An 18,455-nucleotide genomic window follows, 5' to 3' on the forward strand; every position below is an offset into this window, starting at 1 on the left:
ATATTTAGAACTCAGCAACATTGTGCAGGTGGAAAAATATGCAGGCCCCAAAATCTGAAGACCTCTGTAGAAGGGCAATTTATGGATAGGTGGGGGCATTCTTTCCAGGAGGCAAGGATGGAATATACATGGCTTAATGGTTTCCAAGATTTAGTATATGAGTAAGTTCTCATTAGATTACCGACTCAGCATTCTTCTGATGCACGTAGTTAGATACATCCATGCTTCTTTTGTTGCTACATGTATTATACGTTTGTAGTTTGTATTTTTATTTTATTTCTATAGCGCTTAATGCTTAAGAGGTTCACAAAACATAGTCAATAGTACAAAAGGATGAGAAATGAAAGAAACCAAAAGATCAAGTAGAATGAAGGCAAGCTTTAAGGCAGGATTTGAAGAGGAGAAAGGATGAAATAGAGTGCAAAGAAAAAGGAAGCGCACCCCAATGCTTCGGTGCAAGTAAAGAAAAGGAACAAAAACAGGAAGAGGCGCAAGGAGGGTGTGGAACTCTTAGAAGAAATTGAGATTGCGAACAGAGGGAGCGTGTGGGGGAATGGAAAGAAATAAGAGAAGAGAGATAAGGAGGAGCTAGGCTATGGAAGCATTTAAAGATGATACAGAGGACACTGAAAAGCAGACAATATTTGAAAGGCAACCATTGAAGAGAGTGCAGAGCAGAGGAGATGCAATCACGAGGGGACAGAACGCAAAGGACAGGAACAGAAGAGTGATAAACAGAGCAAAGAGGAGCAAGATGAACAGAGGGCAGACCACAAAGAAGAGAAGGACAGTAAAAAAAAGTCAGGAGAAGACAAGGGAAGAGATAGGAAGTTTAGAAGTGGGACAGGTGAGGAACAAACAGGCCTTCTTGATGTTGTACAATTGGTAGCGGCAGGAGTGAAATATAAGAAAGAAACAACAGCCACATTACGTGTAGAGGAAATAGAGTGGAAGGAGGAAAAGAGATAGACCGAGGTGATAGTGAACGAGGAATAGTATTCGCAGGAAAGCAGAGAACATCTGTTTTGGAATGGTTGAGGTGGAGATAATGGGAGGGCATACATGCTTGTATTGCGAGAAGAGAGGCAGATAAAGAAGAATCAATAGAATGAGTGAATGAGGAAAAGAACAGAAAGATTTGAGAATCATCAACGTATAGATAGTTGGAGAACCTAAAGGAGGAAATAAGAGACCTGAGAGAAGAAGTATGGTGGAAGAAGAGAAGAGGACCAAGGGCAGAGTCGTGGGGTACACTGAGTCAGGGCAAGAAACTGAGAAGGGCCAGAAAGATAAGAGTGAAACCAGCTAAGAACAGTACCTTGAAAACCGAGGCCGGCAAAAGATGAAAGAAGAATAGAATAGAAGAATAGAATGGTCGACTGTGTCAAAAGCAGCCGACAAGTCCAACAGAACAAGAAGAAAGGAGAGTTTAGAATAGCGTGAGGTAAGGAGTAAATTGGTAACCATCAGAAGAGCAGATTCAGTTGAGTTTGGTACTCTGTGGAAATACTTTTAACCCACCCAAGATCTGATCAACCTAACAAGTTTCAGCTCTACAAGTCAATCTAGAACTACTAAACTAGTTTGAATGTTTCACTTTTCTTCTTCTCTCCAAACACAAAATGCCTATGCATGAACACACCCTTACTTTTGATGAATACAAGGGGGTGTATGTATAAGAATGCAGACTAATGCTTCAATATGTGCGACCAATGTCAATTTTGTGTTTTTGGTAATTTCTTTACAACAATGTCAATATGATGTAATATTTATTTCACAAAACAATACTAACACACCCTTGATTCATACATTGTGATGTGGTTTTAGTTCTGTGTAAAGAATCACATTAACCATATTCTGTTCATCTATTGTATTATGAATATGCTAGATATAAATCCAGTCCTGGGGACTGGTTCTGCTGAATAAAAGCAATATGTTTTGAGCATGAAAGCAACGGCTCAGGGTATATAATTTTGGAACTCATATCCAGAATAAAAGAACCTGATGGTTTGGACACTCAGCTTACTTTTGAAGCACTATTACAAAGCAACTCACTGATACAGCACAGTAGAACACTCTAAGCGAGACTAGAGTGAAAAGCAATCCTATCTGATAGGAGCCCCCCTTTTTTTCGTTACCTACTTTGTTCTAGCTCTATTTCCTGCCACAGTACTAGGGCTATCCCTTCAGTTACAGATTATCAGTTGAGTGACGTGGCTTGAATCCAGATTGAAAAGGTGGTAGAAGGTGGTACTTTCAGGCCTGCTCCACTAAACAGTGCCTATTGCTTTCCATCCACCAGAGCTAAACCTGCTTCGAAGTTTGTGCATGTTCACAACAGGCAGTCAACAACTTATTTCTCACAAATTAGTAAATGACACTCATTCAAAAATGTTCTTAAGATGTGTGGGTGACTTGACATGTCCGCCTCCTTTCTTACTCCGCCTGGCAAATCCACCAGGTTTAAAGCCAGCTCTCACGCTGGCGATTAACTAATGGATTCCAATGGAATCTGCATGTTCTTTTCCACCTGGTAGAAGCAGGAAGATTCCATTGCAATCTATTGGAAAGGCTTGCCACAAGCATTAATTGTGTTAGGCATTTACACGTATTTGTATTTAGAAGTGTAAAAGAAAGTTGTATGGGCAATTTCGCCTGCATTTCCGAATATAAAGGAGGAAAATTGCATGGAGAACTCTTGAATTTAAGCTCAAACATTCATAGTCCTCTCCGGTGTACGAGTATTATAAGATAGCTTCCATTATAAGGACATCTTCATGGATGTTATTTAAAAAACATTATGAAATGTGGAGTTTATGTACCTTTTATTGGCCTACCTGAAAGTATTATGCTGCGATAGAAAATGCATTAGCTTTTAAAGTCTCAGAGACCTCGTTCATCAGACTGCAACAGGTAAAAAGGTCGTTTTGGCACCAGGTTGGCAAAATGCAACTTTTGTCTGTTACCATCTGAAGAAGCACATTACCACGGAGGATACTTACAAAAGTGTGCGTTTTTAGCAACTTTGAAAGCTTCATTAAGAGTAACCTGGTAACTTGACGCGTGTGTGTGTATATATATTAATGTCATAAGTAGTCAACTTATTCTCCCAAGTAGATTTCATCCAGTATGATAAGAAAGGAGTTTCTGAGTTGTATTAAGTCCTTTTGATCTTTTAGTTGTATTAAGTCTTCCGATTTTCCACCTTTTCTCTTTTCTAGTATCAGGATAACAGTAGAGACTGTGTAATTTTAATTCACTTTTGGGATTTGATGGGTTTGTTTGATCCAACATACACTGTTATTTGTAAGGTTTTTGACTGGGTGTGACATGTGAGCGTTCATATTGAGATTTTAAACCTTTTTCTACTTTTAGTCTGTATATAGATCTTGGTACTTTGCCTTGGTGAAACTATAGGCACTTGCACTTTTTGGAGGGAGATATGAATAGCACTTTAAATATTGCTGCTAGCACATTGCACTTTGAACCAAGGAACAAGTGCCACGTGTGTATATAAACCGAAGGTCAATAGGTGTCTGTTTAGTTAAATAACCGCCATTTTTCAATAGGTACTATGGCAGGCCTTGTGAAGGACCTTTTAGATTAAGTAACATATGCACTATGCACCTTACAACTATGTTGCTAATATTATGCATTTTACAGTTATGCTGTGAGTAATATGCAATATGCATTTTAGTATTGCAAAATAGTACTGTACTACCATTACTATTTAGCATTTTTCAACACAGCTGTATTTAAATCTGGCTTGTGACTGTACAGGGTTATGCTTTGGGTCTTGTGATTTGCACTACAGAATGACAATGTAATGTCGAGCATTGTGCTAGAACACATAGACCATATGCACACTATTGGCACCATTATTAAATAGGAGTCCATCACATGTTATCTAAAAGAAGGGCCTCTATACAGAATACGGGGTAGCAGCCCGGGTTTAGCAAACCCACCTTACATTACAGACCCGTTCCAAAATGGCTGACACGGTTTTCAAACAGATAAATAAGGTAGTCCTCTCTCTATGTCTGTCCACATGTCACATGGGGTATTTTAACCCTCTACAATGGTTGGATCATTAGTTGTGAACAAGCGGTCAGTGGACCGCGAAACGCGTAGACTCCATCTACTATGCGCCAGTTACCTTGGGAGGGCCACAATGTGAGTGGCTTGTGAAAACTTTTTGTCTGCCATGAGGATGTGCAATAATTTAATGGAATTTTTTGGAACTTAAATAAAGTGGAACAATTTTGTATTTTGGGTTCCTGATTTCATTGGGGTGCTCCTCCACCAACTGCGGAAACGACAGCTGAAGAAAGATATATATATATATATACATATATATATATATATACACACACACCCACCCATATGTGAGATAAATATGTGTACTTTATATGTGCACCTTTATTTGATTTGTTTTTCAAGTGCTTCACCGACAACAATCAAATTGTTACCTTTCTTTGTCATAAAAATCCATGGCTTTCTTCACTGTGTTGTAAGCAGCAACTCGGAAAGGAATGATTTCTATGGAGGTCAGACCTGGCGCCATGCCCAGAACCTTTGCCCCGTGCGTGGGCTCATAGAGGTCTTGCTTGGTATCCGGATGGGGCATGCCTGCAGGATCTCGCCCCACTATGTAGAAATGAACACCAGCAATCATCCGGGTCCTGCAGTGCCACTGAACCTGAAAAAGAAGAAACATGCCTCATGTGACCACCAATTTAGTAATGTTTCCATGGAAACCTGCCAGGCCTGTTTAACCAGAATAATCTGCATCACGTGCACTAAGGGGGAGGAGGAGTCAGTGGATTCTCTGCACGGCCAGAGATGTACATATAGCTGAGTAACAGCTTTTATCTCTCTGGCATCATCTGGAGTACTGGGTCCAGTTCTAGAGGAACCACTCAAATCACATTACAGTCAGTCCAGAGGTGGTCTATCACGGCTGCGCACATTCTGCATCAGAGTTTCTTCCAGGAGAGACAAAAGGGTTATATACACAATGGGCCTGATTTATGGAATGTTGTGCATGGTTCAAAGTGACTTTGCACTGCTGAAAAGTGACTTTGCACTGGCGACACACACCCTGGTTCATGGAACTGTGCGAAGTGTATTTTTGCAGTGCAAAGTCGTTGCAAAGTCATTTTGTACTACACACCCGGTTATTCCGATCATTGATAAACCCTGATTTTCTGCCCTGGAAAGTGTAGTGCATTAAAATAAACCTCTTTCAGTAGTAGTGGGGTTTTTGGGAGAGATATAAGGTGAAAGGTTAGATAATGGAATATGGTCTGGGAAAGAGGGATATATCAGTGGTAATGAATGGATGATGGCGGTTGAGAATATTTAGGGTCTTTGGTGATGGAGGACGTAGGGATATTGGAAGTAAGGATGTGTGAGGCAGTCTTTATTTGTAGCCAAAAGAGGCACAGCCATGGCTGGCTTTTCTAAGCGCTATGTAGGCCACACTCTACCTGCTACTGAGGTTTTCAAAATGCAAGCTATTTCTGCAGCCGTATATCGCAGTGAGCTTTGGGGCCATTCCAATATATTGGTGCTGGAAATGGAAGGAAACAATATTTTGAACCCAAACGCCTTTTAGGTCTTCCACGCAGTTCCCCAACAATACTGTCTAGATTAGAGCTTGGTATTTTAGGCATAGCCCATACAGTTAAATTGAAGCCCCTACTGTACTGGCTCAAGATATGTAATGTTGGGGACCTGAAACCCTATCTTGATGTCCTTCGTGATAAATGATTCTCCAGAATGCCTTGAAAATCCCATGGTTAAGGTATATCATGGATAAGTGGAAGATTTCCCAGAGCAGTGCCAGTGGTTCAGATTAATTCAAAACCTTCAACTCATCACTTTTTTGGTTATAGTTTGTCTCCCTATGTGAGAGAGGGTATGCCCAGACGTGGGTCCCTTGCTCGCTGCGCCATAGGGGTTGGTTCCTGAAGAGGCCCAACAAGGATGAAACATGTCCGGGGTTGCTTGTGTTTTTTTGCAGAGGGGACTGAGGTAGCAGTTCGGGCTGAGCTGCTCCCATTGGTGGCAGTACCTGACTGATCTGCATATGGCTGGACCACTTTTGCAATGGAGAAGAGGGGCTATAAAACGGTGGTGTGGAACGTTGCCACCCATCACTTTCTTGGTTATAGTTCTATAAAAAACATGTCCTAAAGTATAAGACAGTGTCTGCAGTACCTATAATGAATGGTACCTAAGGGAGTTATGTATGAATTGCGCCCAAAAGAAATTACCCTCTTGAGTACCTGAGAACCAAACAGCTGCCTGGACATTCTACCCCTGTGTTAATGTGCTTCTCATTGGACTAAGGACTCTGGGACTTGCCCTCTCTGTGTAAACTGGGAGGAAGACATTTGTCACTTTTTATTAATTTGTCCTCTATATCAATGTCTCAGACTGCCATTCCTTAAACCTCATTCATGTTGCGTAATATTAGATGCACAAAGGAGGCTCAAAACCTTGTACAAACTACCTACCTACAGCCCAGATGAAATTGAATCATCTACAGTTTTTAATTAATGCCAATGCTACTTGATCTGATCATACTATCTTCCATGTGTATAGGAACAATGGTTTACTAATTGAGCTTTCTAAAATCATGCACTTGCAGGCAGTGTGTTTTCTTTTATCATATTTATTGGAACACAGTTGTCTATCGGTGATATTTATCCTGCTGATTATGCAATTTTGATATATGGACTTTATGAAGTTTAGCTATTTTTAGTCAAATTGTCTTTCTATTTCAGAGTGTTTATATTCATGGTACACTTGCACTTTATATTGCCTTATGAGCTATTTTCTCTGTGATGACAAACTGTTTTTTTTATCGGATTGCATTTGTTCTGTTGCTTTTAATGCTTATCGCCGAAATAAAGCTGTATAATATGTAGTTTATTTCAATGTGTGTGTAAATGTTATTTAGCCAAATAAGCAATCAAACGGTAGACCGTCTGACACAACCGACACAGGACGATGGAACATTTTATGCAGAAAAGCTACAGCCAGTGTGCCACATATTTGAACTACAAAAAGACGTTGATAAGATAAGATGAACACAGTAAGGGCACAGTTCAGGAAACCAGATTTCTTGTCGTCTGGATGCCATGTGTTTAGCCAGGGGGTTTCATTGGAAAACCTGGTGCATTCTGGGGGTTGTAGTTCCAGCTCTCTTGACTTGCATGTGAGTATTGTATTCCAATTGCTGGTGATAGAAAAGCCTACGAGTGGAAACATGATGGATCATTCTGCTAACACAGCAACAGTAGTTGAGCACGGATTCATTCACCACAGGGATGATGAAATATAAAACACACGCGTCATGTGACACTCGGCCCTCATTTTTAATTAACTGTATTTGACGAAGGTGGAGTGGAACTACAGACTTCGATAAGGTCCTTGTTACGAGTTTTGCAGGATACCCTAAAATTTGCATAACTGAATTTTAGAGGCTACCCTTATTAAGACCTCCACAAAATGTGGTAAACTTGGTTGTAACTAAATTACCATACTCCCTTGCTGACTGACACAAAGCTCCTATGCGTGTAGTCCACATTCTTTGATTGTTTTTAATCAGGTTTATCTGCGGCTCTAAGTCACGTCTAAGCTTCCTGTTTCTAAATGGTGTTATGTTGGTACAGCCATTTTTTACTTGGCCTGCTGCAGCCACCGATCTACATTCCACGGGGCTAATTTTCCACTAGTACTGTAAAAAACAGTGCCGAAAATTAATGTGTATGCATTTTACGCAAGACGGCACGGATGGTAATTTACGATTGCGCCTCTCCCTTTCTCTCAAATGCGACACCATTTACACTGGCTTGACATTTTCCCGTTGGCGCAAATGCTGTGGATTCCTGTGGAATCAGTCTACTTTTTACACCAGCAAAAAGCAGGCACAGTCCATAGGAATCCATTGTAAATTATTGATTGATTGCTTATTTATATACCGCCATATACACAATGTGTTTCAAAGCGCTTCAAGGAGGGAGGGAACATGGGAAGAAATACAGTTACATTATTAAAGTCCTTGAAACAATACAGAATGTGAAAAAAAACTATCGTAATGAGCCTGGTGGCATTTCAGATAGTGCAAGTGCATGGAACAGATAAGGAAAAAGAGGGAATGGAAAATAAGGAGAGAAAACAAGCAATAACATTACTATGCCTAACGACAATTGATGTAGTGCATGAAAGTATACAAGAGGAGGGGGAAAGGGGGGAGGTGGGGAATGGAGTGAGGGAGAGGAGAGGAACAAAACAAGCTACTGTCAAAAAAGTTCTGAGAAAAATTTTAAAGAGCCGGGGGGGAGCGGGAAGAGAAGACAAGGAGGGATGGAGGAAAGACAAGACAAGCTGCTATCAAAGGTCCCAGGACAAAATGATAAGAGTAAGTGGAAAGGGGCAAGAAATGCTTTCTGAATGCGTAATTGGCAGGTGGCATCTATTTAAATGACGCTGCAGAGTGCAAAAATGAGGCGTGATGGTGATTCTGCCCTCCCCCCCACTTTACACCTCCCTTTTGTACTCCAAAGTGGAAATGATGAAAATTACCCAGAGGGGACAGGTTTGCACCTAAATGAAAATTTAACAGGACCCCTCTGCGTAATGTTCAACGCCTTGCAAAATGACTAAGACAATGGGGCTCATTTCGAATGAGCCCCATTGTCCTGTGCAAGATGGGTGCTGCTCTCAAGCTGATATGCCTTAAGCAGTACCAATGTAAACTGTAAAACAGAAAACACCCTTCTGTCAAATGAATCATAATTTGGAGGAGGGTTGAATTGAATTGACATTTTATTGGTATCACGCTTGTACACAATTAAAAGAAGCCTAATTTAGCAGACAAGTATTAATAATGACTGGTATGTCTGGGATACGGTAAGGGTTTTTGAGTTTCCTCGAAGGTGGCTGGTGTAAGATTTGCATTCATAATTCTTTTTTTTTGGTAAACATTTTATTAGTTTCATAACAAACAAACTAACAAACAGTGCACCTAAACATGGTGCATAAAACTGCTCAAACCCCAACCCCCAGCCTTATCGCCCCCTCCCCCCCTTTTCGACATCAACACAAAAGGCCAACACGGTTCACTAGTCCATTATTGTCTCTTCTTCTCCATTATCCAAAGAGCTATCAGTGTCCAATTCTTCGGGTCCCAGGCCCGACAGAGATGCAATCAAATGTTGCCACGCCATAAATGCTTCAGTTTCCTCTTCCCCACCTCTGCATGCTGCCTCCCTCCAGGCCACTGTTTCGGCCTCCGCCCACTGCAGAAGGTCCCTCCACCGGGTATCTATATTAGGTCTCGCTTGAGCTTTCCAACCCATAGTTATACTTCTTTTTGCTAAAATATAGGCCAAGTCTTTGAGTTTGCCCACATGCTTGAGTTTGCGCAGTCTCGGGAAGCCTCCCACCATGCATGCCCACAAGCAGTCTATCACTAGTTCATTCCCCTTGGATGCCAGTCAATCCGCTATTTCTTTCCAGTACTTCGCTATTTCGGGGCAGGCCCAAAACATGTGTACCATCCCAGAATTTTCTTCCCCACACTTTGGGCATCGTTGTGGAGCTGGGTTTGTGAATTTAGCGATTCTATTGGGGGTCATGTATGCTCTATGGGTAATGTATAATTGAATCTGTTGTAGTCGGGCATTCCTCGACACTTTTTTGTGATACCTTTGTGCCCTTTCCCATAGTCCATCGCTTATCATTTCCCCGCTCTCTTCTTCCCAGTCTCGCCTCATCTGAACCACCTCCTTTCCCACTTTAGACATCAATATATTGTACATTCTGGAGACTTCGTGACCCCCATCTGACACCGAGTGGAACATTTCTATAGCTTCGTATGGCTGTTGGGTCAGTACTTCTTCTGATCACGTCTTTTTTAGTATTGCCATCAACCTCGCATACGTGATGTACTGCCCTCCATGTAGGCCCGTATTCTGGCTTAGGCTGTCAAATTCTATTCTGCCATCCCCTTGCCACACATCCCCTACTGTTGTCACCCCCACCGGTTCCCAGTGTTCCCTTATATTACGTCTAAATTGATCATCTATCCCCATTAATGTCACCAAAGGGATTTGCGGGGAGCACAGCGTCCAGCTTCCCAGCATTACGGATGTCCTATGCCAGATCCTCCTCCCCAGGGTCAGTAGGGCGCCCTCTTGCTTTTTGGGGGCTCAGTGACCCACATCCATTCATTTAAAAAATATGGTGTACATTTAGTGCTCAGCAGTCTGTATTCCGAAGTTGTGTCTTCAGAGAGCCAACTAGCTACATATTGCAATTGGCCTCCTAGGTAGTACACCTCGAAGTTGGGCAGTTTAATACCCACCCGATCGTGTGAGTTTTGTAATTTCCATAGGGCTACCCGGTTTCGAGCATTCTCCCAGATGAACCCTCTACACATGTTGTGGAGTTTGTTAAATAAGTGTTTAGTTATCAGGTGCGGGACGTTTGCTAAATTGTGTAACAACCTGGGCAGTACTATCATTTTAAGCAATGCCGTTCTCCCCATCATGGTTAAGGGCAACCTCAACCAGAATGTCATACTACGTTGAATCCCTTCAACTGCCCGTTCTGTATTATTCCTATGTTTATCTCTAACATTGTGATACACATTTATCCCTAGGTATCTGGAGGTATCTACTGCCCATTCGATCTGTAGCACCGGTAACCTGTCTTGAGGTATTCCTACATATCTCCCTAATGGGAATATCACGGACTTCCGAGGGTTTACTGTTATACCCGATATTAATGCATAACAATCTAGTACCTCTGGCACATATTGCAGGTTTTCCTCAGGGTAACTTAGGTACAGCAGCATGTCATCTGCATACAGTGATATGAGGTGCTATCCGCCTTTCATCGTGATGCCCACCTCCCCATATTGGTATCTGAGGTATGCCGCCAGAGGTTCGAGTGCAAGTATAAACAGCATCAGAGACCACGGGCAGCCCTGCCTAGTTCCACGGCCTAGTGTCCACTTTTTTGATATCACCGACCCCGTCCAGACTCTAGCGATTGGTGCACTATACAATAATTTTACCCACTGCAAATACACCAGTCCTATTCTGAACTTCCTTAGGACCACTAACAACCAGGTCCATTTAACAGAGTCAAACGCCTTGACTGCATCCAATGAAACTATCGCCAGTTCCTGGGAGCTTCCTGCAGTCTGGTCAATGACGTGGTGCAATCTCCTGAGATTATCAGAAATGCTCCACTGGGGGACATACCCTGTCTGGTCATGGTGTATCAGGGCACTTATCAGATGTTTCAATCTATTGGCCATCACTGCGGTAAGGATATTGCTGTCCTGATTTAACATTGACAACAGTCTGCAGGATCCACAATCGGTGTCTCTCCTGCCCGGCTTGAGGAGCGGAACGATGACTTGTACTCTCAGAGTTTCAGGCAGCCTTCCACCTTCGAACGCCTCATTTAACATGGCCAACAATGGTGGTAGCAGGTCTGCCATGTATGTCTTATAAAATTTGCTTGGGAGGCCATCGGCTCCCAGCGCCTTATTGGTAGGTAGGTTGCAGATTACATGTTCCAGTTCCACCAATTCTAATGGCGCCTTAAGTCATTCTCTATCAGCTGCCTCTAGCCTAGGTAGGATGATGTCTTCCAGCACTTTGTTTATGTCGATGTCTTCTGCTTCTGTTTTATAGGTATATAACTTACAATAGTATCTCCGGAAACACTTGTTTATTCTCTCCTGTGTGTCCTCGAGTGCGCCATCTTCTCAGCGCATCTCCCGGATTACCGGCCTCAGGGTCTCTATTTTACACAACCAGGCTAACAATCTGCCTGGTTTATCCCCTTCCGCATGTTGTCTCTCTACATATTTCCTGTAGTTGAGGTTACATAATCTCTCCCAGAGAGATTTAGCTTTTTCGGTCATGTGTCTTATCGCTTTAGTCTTTTCTGGGGTGTCTGGGCCCTCTTGCATTTAAGCCTCAATCTCCTTCTATGTGGCTTGTAAATCCGCTATTATCCCCGCAGCAGCCCAGTCGACTTTGCTATCGCTACCCCCTTATTACTACCTTGAATGCTTCCCAGAGTGTGTCTGCTGACTACTATTTCAAAGTATTCTTGTATTGCTTGTCTTAGGTCTTCCCTGAACATGGTATCCCTCAGTGGTTCCGTACAAAGTTTCCATGTCGGAATGCTAGGCCAGGGTGGCGAGATCTGCCATGTCACCAACAGTGGTGTATGATCTGATGGTACTGCTGCTTTGTATTCTGCTGCTTTGATCTCTTCCACTATAGAGCTGGACACTAGTATATAATCCAATCTGGTGTGTAGATCATGTGGGGCAGAGTAGTGCGAATACCCCCGACAGTTGGGGTGGCGCTTCCTTCATATGTCAGTGAGCTGGAGTTCTCGTATGAAGGTTGTCAGGGCCCTCGCAGCCGGATTGGGCTTGGTTATTTTATTGTCTGACCTATCCATCTTGGGGTCTAGTGTGCAGTTGAGGTCCCCCCCTATTATTACTGCTCCTTCCATGTATAGGCTAACAGTGGCATACAGGTTTCTGAAATAAGATGCAGTATCATTGTTCGGGGCATAGATATTAATCAGGTTGACCACTTTATTTCCCACTATCCCTTTTACTAGCACCATTCTCCTATCTTCTCTCACCTCCTGTTGCAACAGTTTGAAAGGGACGTGGGGCGCAATCCATATAAGGACCCCCCTAGCATAGCCTGAGTATGTAACCCCATATAATGGTCCCCTGCCACTTCCTTTTCACCAACTCCAGCTTCTCTTTGGTTAAGTGGGTTTCATGTAACATTGCTATATCAATCTTCTGTCGGCGTATGTACATCATAACTTTGTTACGTTTAATATAGGTGTTTAGCCCGCGTACATTCCAGGTCCCAAATTTAAGGTCCCCCATCTCAGATATATCCTACTCTGCCTGCCTTCTCCCCCACCTTTTTCTAGACAGATTTAGTTGTGCTTACGGACCTTTCGTGTTAAGTTTCTGTGTCCTCATAATTAATCCCTCCCTCCCTGCCATCCCTCCCTCAAAACAAAACACCCTCCTAACTACCCTAGCTCTCTGCAAACTCTTCCCGTTACACTCTCCTACTCCCATCCCGTTTCCCTCCCTCCCCTTCCCTAGCCGTTGCCCAGCTCCATCCCTGGATCTCAGGCTCGCCTGCATTTAGTCCTTTCCCGGTAAGCCGGTAATCGGAACTCTGCAGGAAGTTACCACCTACCGGTAACCTAACTATACTATCTCTAGGGGTATGAGCGCGAGTCTATAGCGTCTCCCGTGCTTTGCATTAGTGCGCCGTGTCAGTCCACAACTATTTATTCAACCCACAGCTCGTATATTCCAGGTGGCATTGCCCTATCTTATATTTAATTCCCAATGTACGAAATATACAGCACCTTAGTTACTGCTGATGCTGTTTCACTTATCCGTTCCACCTTCCTTCTGGCTGTCCGTTTCTGACGGGCAGTTCAAGGCGTCCAGCCATTCAGTTGCATCCTCAGGAGTCTCGAAGAACAGGGCCGTATTCGCTGGGTACATTAGCATGTATTTATAGCCCGCGTCCCGCAATCTCTTCTTCACAGTTCACAGTTAATTCTCCGTCTCTGTACCAGTAGTGTGTAATCCGGGTATGCTGTCACTGCAGTGGATGCTCTCTGAATAGTACCACCTTTGTGAAAGTATTCCAGGATTTTCTCCCTGTCCCAATATTTTGGCTATTATCGGTCTTGGAGGGGCCCACGATGGTGGCTTCCGTGACAGGGCTCTGTGTGCCCTTTCCACCACGAACCCTTGGGTAAGCGCGCCTCCTATTTCCTGCAGTATCATTGTCTCAACGTATTTTGTTGGATTAGACCCTTCTTCACCCTCTGGGAGCCCTACGATGCGTATATTATTTCTTTGGGCGCGTCCTTTGGCTTCCTCGGCTCTATTTTCCAGATTGCTTACATGTTGCTTCAATATGTGAATCTCCGAGGCCTGAGCACCACAAGCAGCTGTATTTGAGGCCACTTCTTTCTCTGTTTCGCCTGTGCATTCCCTTAGTGTTTTTACATCTCGTCGTAGTAGATTCACTTCTTCCTGGACTGCGCCCACTTTGAGTTCCAATGTTGTTTTAGTTCGGCCATGGCTGCCTCCAGTTTAGTTTCTTACGATAATTTTAGGTCCGCTATTGCTTCTAGGATCTGTTGATCACTGCGCGCCAAGGTCGTGTCTGTTGGTGGGGTCTTATCCTTGCTTCTGGCCCCCTCCGATGCTTGTGGTGTTCTTGTATATTCTTCTAGTGTGGGTTGCTTCCCTTTGGTCTTGCCCTGCTTGGATGCCATCTCGATGTGGTCACGTGCCCTGGATCTAGCTAGCAATGGTCTGGTCTCAGACACTCAGATCTGTTTCCACCTTGGCAGTATTTCGTGAGGGTTCTAACATAGGTAATTTATTTGCCCCAGGGATCATGTGGTGGGGCTTTAAGGTCATTTGTGTTTACCTATTCATATGGTCCATGGTGCTTAGGCAAGTGTTACAGGACGTCTAGCTGCCACTGTATAAGTGGTCTGGGTACGCCGCCTGCGCTGGCTTCCGTTACCTCAGGTCTCCTGTTTCACATCCTCTGTGGGTCTTGTCTCTGTCTTCCAAGGCGCTAACCACATGTGTGTAGTCATTGTGGAATGAATGTTGAACAGGAATTCACCTCCTGTTGGTGCAGAGCCTGTGCATTTGGTGTTTAGAGGCCAGGTCGTAGGGTCCGTGTCCAGCTCACTTTTGTATGGGGGTATACCTCTACCCGGACCTCCAGCTCGCCGGACCCTGCTGTTTCCACATGCTCTCTCACCATCTGTAGCTCCCAGTTTGTTAGGGTGTTACTTTTCCCGTCTCTTGTGGCAGCTGGAACACAGAATTATGATCAGACACCTTGGAGGTAGGTTCTCAGAGGGTCTGTTCGCTGTGCAGTTCAGGTTTGCTGGTGCCATTCTCATATGCTCTGGGTTATGCGGGGCACGTTATGTTGTGTGAGCTGAGGTCTTTAATTTGTGGTCCCCGCTGTGGTAGGCAGGGGCTACGGTATCACAGTTTGATAGTCTTTGTGGCGTTCTTTGTGTGTTGTATGAGTGACCAAGCCTGTGCTTGGCCCACTGCTTTTTCAGTGGAGGGTCCTGTTGTTCTTGGACACCGCCATCTTGGAGCTCGCGATCTGTTGTATCATGGACTTCCAGGTGCTGTCTATGCAGATCGTATTCCGGGGCTATGCAGAGCAGCCTTCGTCCGCATTTGCTCCCGCGCAGGCACGCGCGTGCAACCGCTCTCCATGCGGCTGCAAGAAAACGTGTTACCGTGCGGGGGTGGCCAATTCGGCGGAGTCCTTGTCAGTTTCTGCCTTCTGCGATTGCTACTGCTAGTATGCATACTAGCATTCGTTCCCCCGGAGGGGAGAGTGTCATGTAGCACAGCGCAGACCCATCGATTTCAGCCTTGCCAGCTTCATGCAGGCCGGTGCAAGTTTATCCGCATTCGGCGACTCTGCGCCGTCTGAGTGTCTGAGGTATTGCAACATCCGTTCCCCTTTTCTTTTCACGGCCCCGCTGATGGTACGGCGTCCAGCCTCTTATTCCCTACTCCTGGAAGTGCGGGGTCGCATTGTTGTGCTGCCGGTGAAAGCGAAACAAATACCAGAGCGCAGTCTCCGGTCAGCTGTTGTCTGCGCGGCTGATTCCTTTGTTCTTCCTCGCCACCATCTTGGGACCGCACTGTTTGTTTTCGTGGAAAACTTTACTCGGGCATAACTTCTCAATTCCTGCGCAGACCTGGTTTCAGCTGTTCCTGACTGTGCTTGCTTCCTTCATAAGCACATACGTATAGTTATGTTCCTCCCCGGCCGCATTTAATAGTTTATTTATCTGGATCTGTGTAGGATTCGCGGGAGACACGGCAAACCCATGTCTTCCTACATGGCTACCAAACCACGCCCCCATCAAGATTTGCATTGATAATTTCTAATTAAAACGTCTTTTTTAATTTTTACTTCTAATTTCTTCCTTCTAAATAGTTTTGTTTTCGTATTTTATGCATTGCTTTGGGAATAATTTACTGTGAATCATTTATTTTTAATTTAGTTTCACTTTTTACTCCCTTCTAAGTTCTGTCCCCTTGTTTAAGTAATTCTTTTTGTATTTTTAGGGATTTCTGTTGCCATTTGTTTTAGTAGAGGGAGATAAGAGAGAGTTTTGTCAAAAGAGATTTTATTCAAATGCAGCGTGTGTTATATAGTTATCCTGCTTAACAGGAACTATTGTATAGAGTTCTTAGAATGTTATTTGTTAAGTTGAGGAATGTTGAAAGGAATAGAACTGTTAGAGAAAAAGGTAGTTATTTGTATTTTGTATTTATTTGCCACTTATTGAGCGCTTTACTCCAAAGCGCTATACATAAAAGGTTACAGAACAATTAAATGAAGATTGATTCAGTTACAAAAAAATCTCCAGGTAAAGAATTAGGACTCAAGAAGATAGTTCCTTAAAGAAGTAAGGAAAGCAGAGAAAGAAGCAGTAGAACGGATGGGGAAGGGAGAGAGTTCCAGTGATAAGTAGCAAGAAGAGAAAATGAATGGAATAGGATTGGGTAGTAAGAACTGGGATTGAGAACAAAGCAAATGAGTGGTGGCATAGAAGGGCACCAAAGATAATAAATAATTTTGAGCAAGAGCATAGCGGGAATTAAACACAATAAATAGAAAATTAAATTTGAGCCAGGAAGAATAAAACAGTCAACCAAGCGAGGGCAGAGATTGTAAAATGGAATCACAGGGGTATAACTGGAAGAGAAGACGAATAACGTTAAAAATGGACTTAAGAGGAGCCAAACGAGACAGAGGAAGACCAAAGAGAATATTAGAATAGTAAAAAAGGCGAAAGAAAATAAGCGATGAGATCATGAGTTTGGTACCGCCAAAGGTCAGAAAAAAGCGGCCTTTACGAATATTAAAGAGATGGAAGTGACAAGAATGGGAAATGAAAATATGAAGGGAAAAGCTTAAGTCTGTGTCAAGGTAAAGACCAAGATTACGTGCAGTGCTGGAAAGAGATAGGGAAGAAGGAGGGAAAAAGACACAGGAGGGAGGGGATGTGGTGAATAATGGTGGCAGGGAAGAAGAGAACTTCAGTTTTCGACGAGTTTAGAAAATGAAAGTGGTGTGACATCCAGGATTTGATAGCAAGTAAGCAGGTAGATAAGTTATTGTGGATAGCTGGAGTAAATAAAGAAAAAGAGAGAAAAAGGTGCGCGTCATCGGCATAAAAGACAAGATAATTGCAGCAAGAGAAGTATAAAGGGAGAAGAGAAAGGGGACAAGAACAAAGTCTTGGGAGACACCATGAAGAAGCATTATAGTCTGGAGGTGTAATTTGGAGGATGTACTGCAGTTGCTGTGAACCAATCTAATAAAGGAGTTTACCTTCATCTTAGAGGAATTGCACATCATTATACTGGTGACCAGTGCTCTTCTTGGCAACTGCAGTGGAGTGAAGAGGAAGAGCGTGCTTGTGAACCACTGTGCACTCGATCATGCTGCCGTCTGTCTGGCTGGTCAGCGACCGAGGATTCACCCCTGACTTATTGCTCTGGATCAATGCTTTTGTTTTTGTTTTTTCTTCATTTTTCACCACCGAAGTGCACTGCTTTGAAATAGCATCAGTCCCAGTGGGGCGAACAAGGATGGATCCATCAGCGTCCAAGTCACAAAGAGTGGTTGCATAGTCCCGCAACCGTCACAGCAACTAACGACGGAATAGGATACAGAGGTTGCCCAGCATGGAAGACACTGAATTGTGCGTCCTGCAGTGAATACTGGCATCCGCGCATGGTGATGCGGTTTCAGAAATAACTGTGTCGAGGAGAGGACACACCAGAGCTACTGAGGTAAGCAGACGTCTTGGAGACATTGTGGAGTAGTATATGCAATATTGGGTGCAAGAAGAGAGACACGACAAAAGGATAAGGGAGAAGAGTTTTATAGCGTGTAAATCGGAGAGAATGCCACATCTGGCCATTTAATATGTTGGTGATATATCTAACTGTAAGCTATGGCAAAAATACAGTTTATTAGTCATTCCTTCGACAGCCAAAGCATCTATGCCATACCATCTAAAAAAAGCATCTAAAATAAAGCATCTAATGCATTTCTTTTTCATTTCTTTTTTAATGGGAGGTCCCCTCAAACACCCTTTTTTAACCTTTAAAACCCATTTTTATTAAACTAAACCCTTTACCATCTAAAAAAAATGCATTAGATGCCTTTTGTTTTTTTAGATGGTATGGCTGTCGATGCTTTGGTTGTCGATGCAATGACCGGATACCGAAAATACCAGAGCCAGCTTTGTTTTTGGCCCAGCCTAGTGAACCAAGTATTCGA

The 18,455-nt window shown here is 43.4% G+C and overlaps 1 protein-coding gene across 2 annotated transcripts in view; it reads right to left on the bottom strand.

The window, feature by feature from the left end:
- The window catches only part of PAPSS2 (3'-phosphoadenosine 5'-phosphosulfate synthase 2), a 321,644-nt gene that overhangs the window by 3,201 nt on the left and 299,988 nt on the right, over window positions 1-18,455 (bottom strand). For both annotated transcript variants that reach the window (XM_069611292.1, XM_069611291.1), the window contains one exon: window positions 4,470-4,699. In XM_069611292.1, coding sequence (XP_069467393.1) covers window positions 4,470-4,699 — 230 coding nt within the window. The remainder of the gene's footprint in view (window positions 1-4,469; window positions 4,700-18,455) is intronic.

Source organism: Ambystoma mexicanum, chromosome 8 (assembly GCF_040938575.1).
Source record: "Ambystoma mexicanum isolate Mex_15411 chromosome 8, UKY_AmexF1_1, whole genome shotgun sequence".
Taxonomy (NCBI): Eukaryota; Metazoa; Chordata; class Amphibia; order Caudata; family Ambystomatidae; genus Ambystoma; species Ambystoma mexicanum.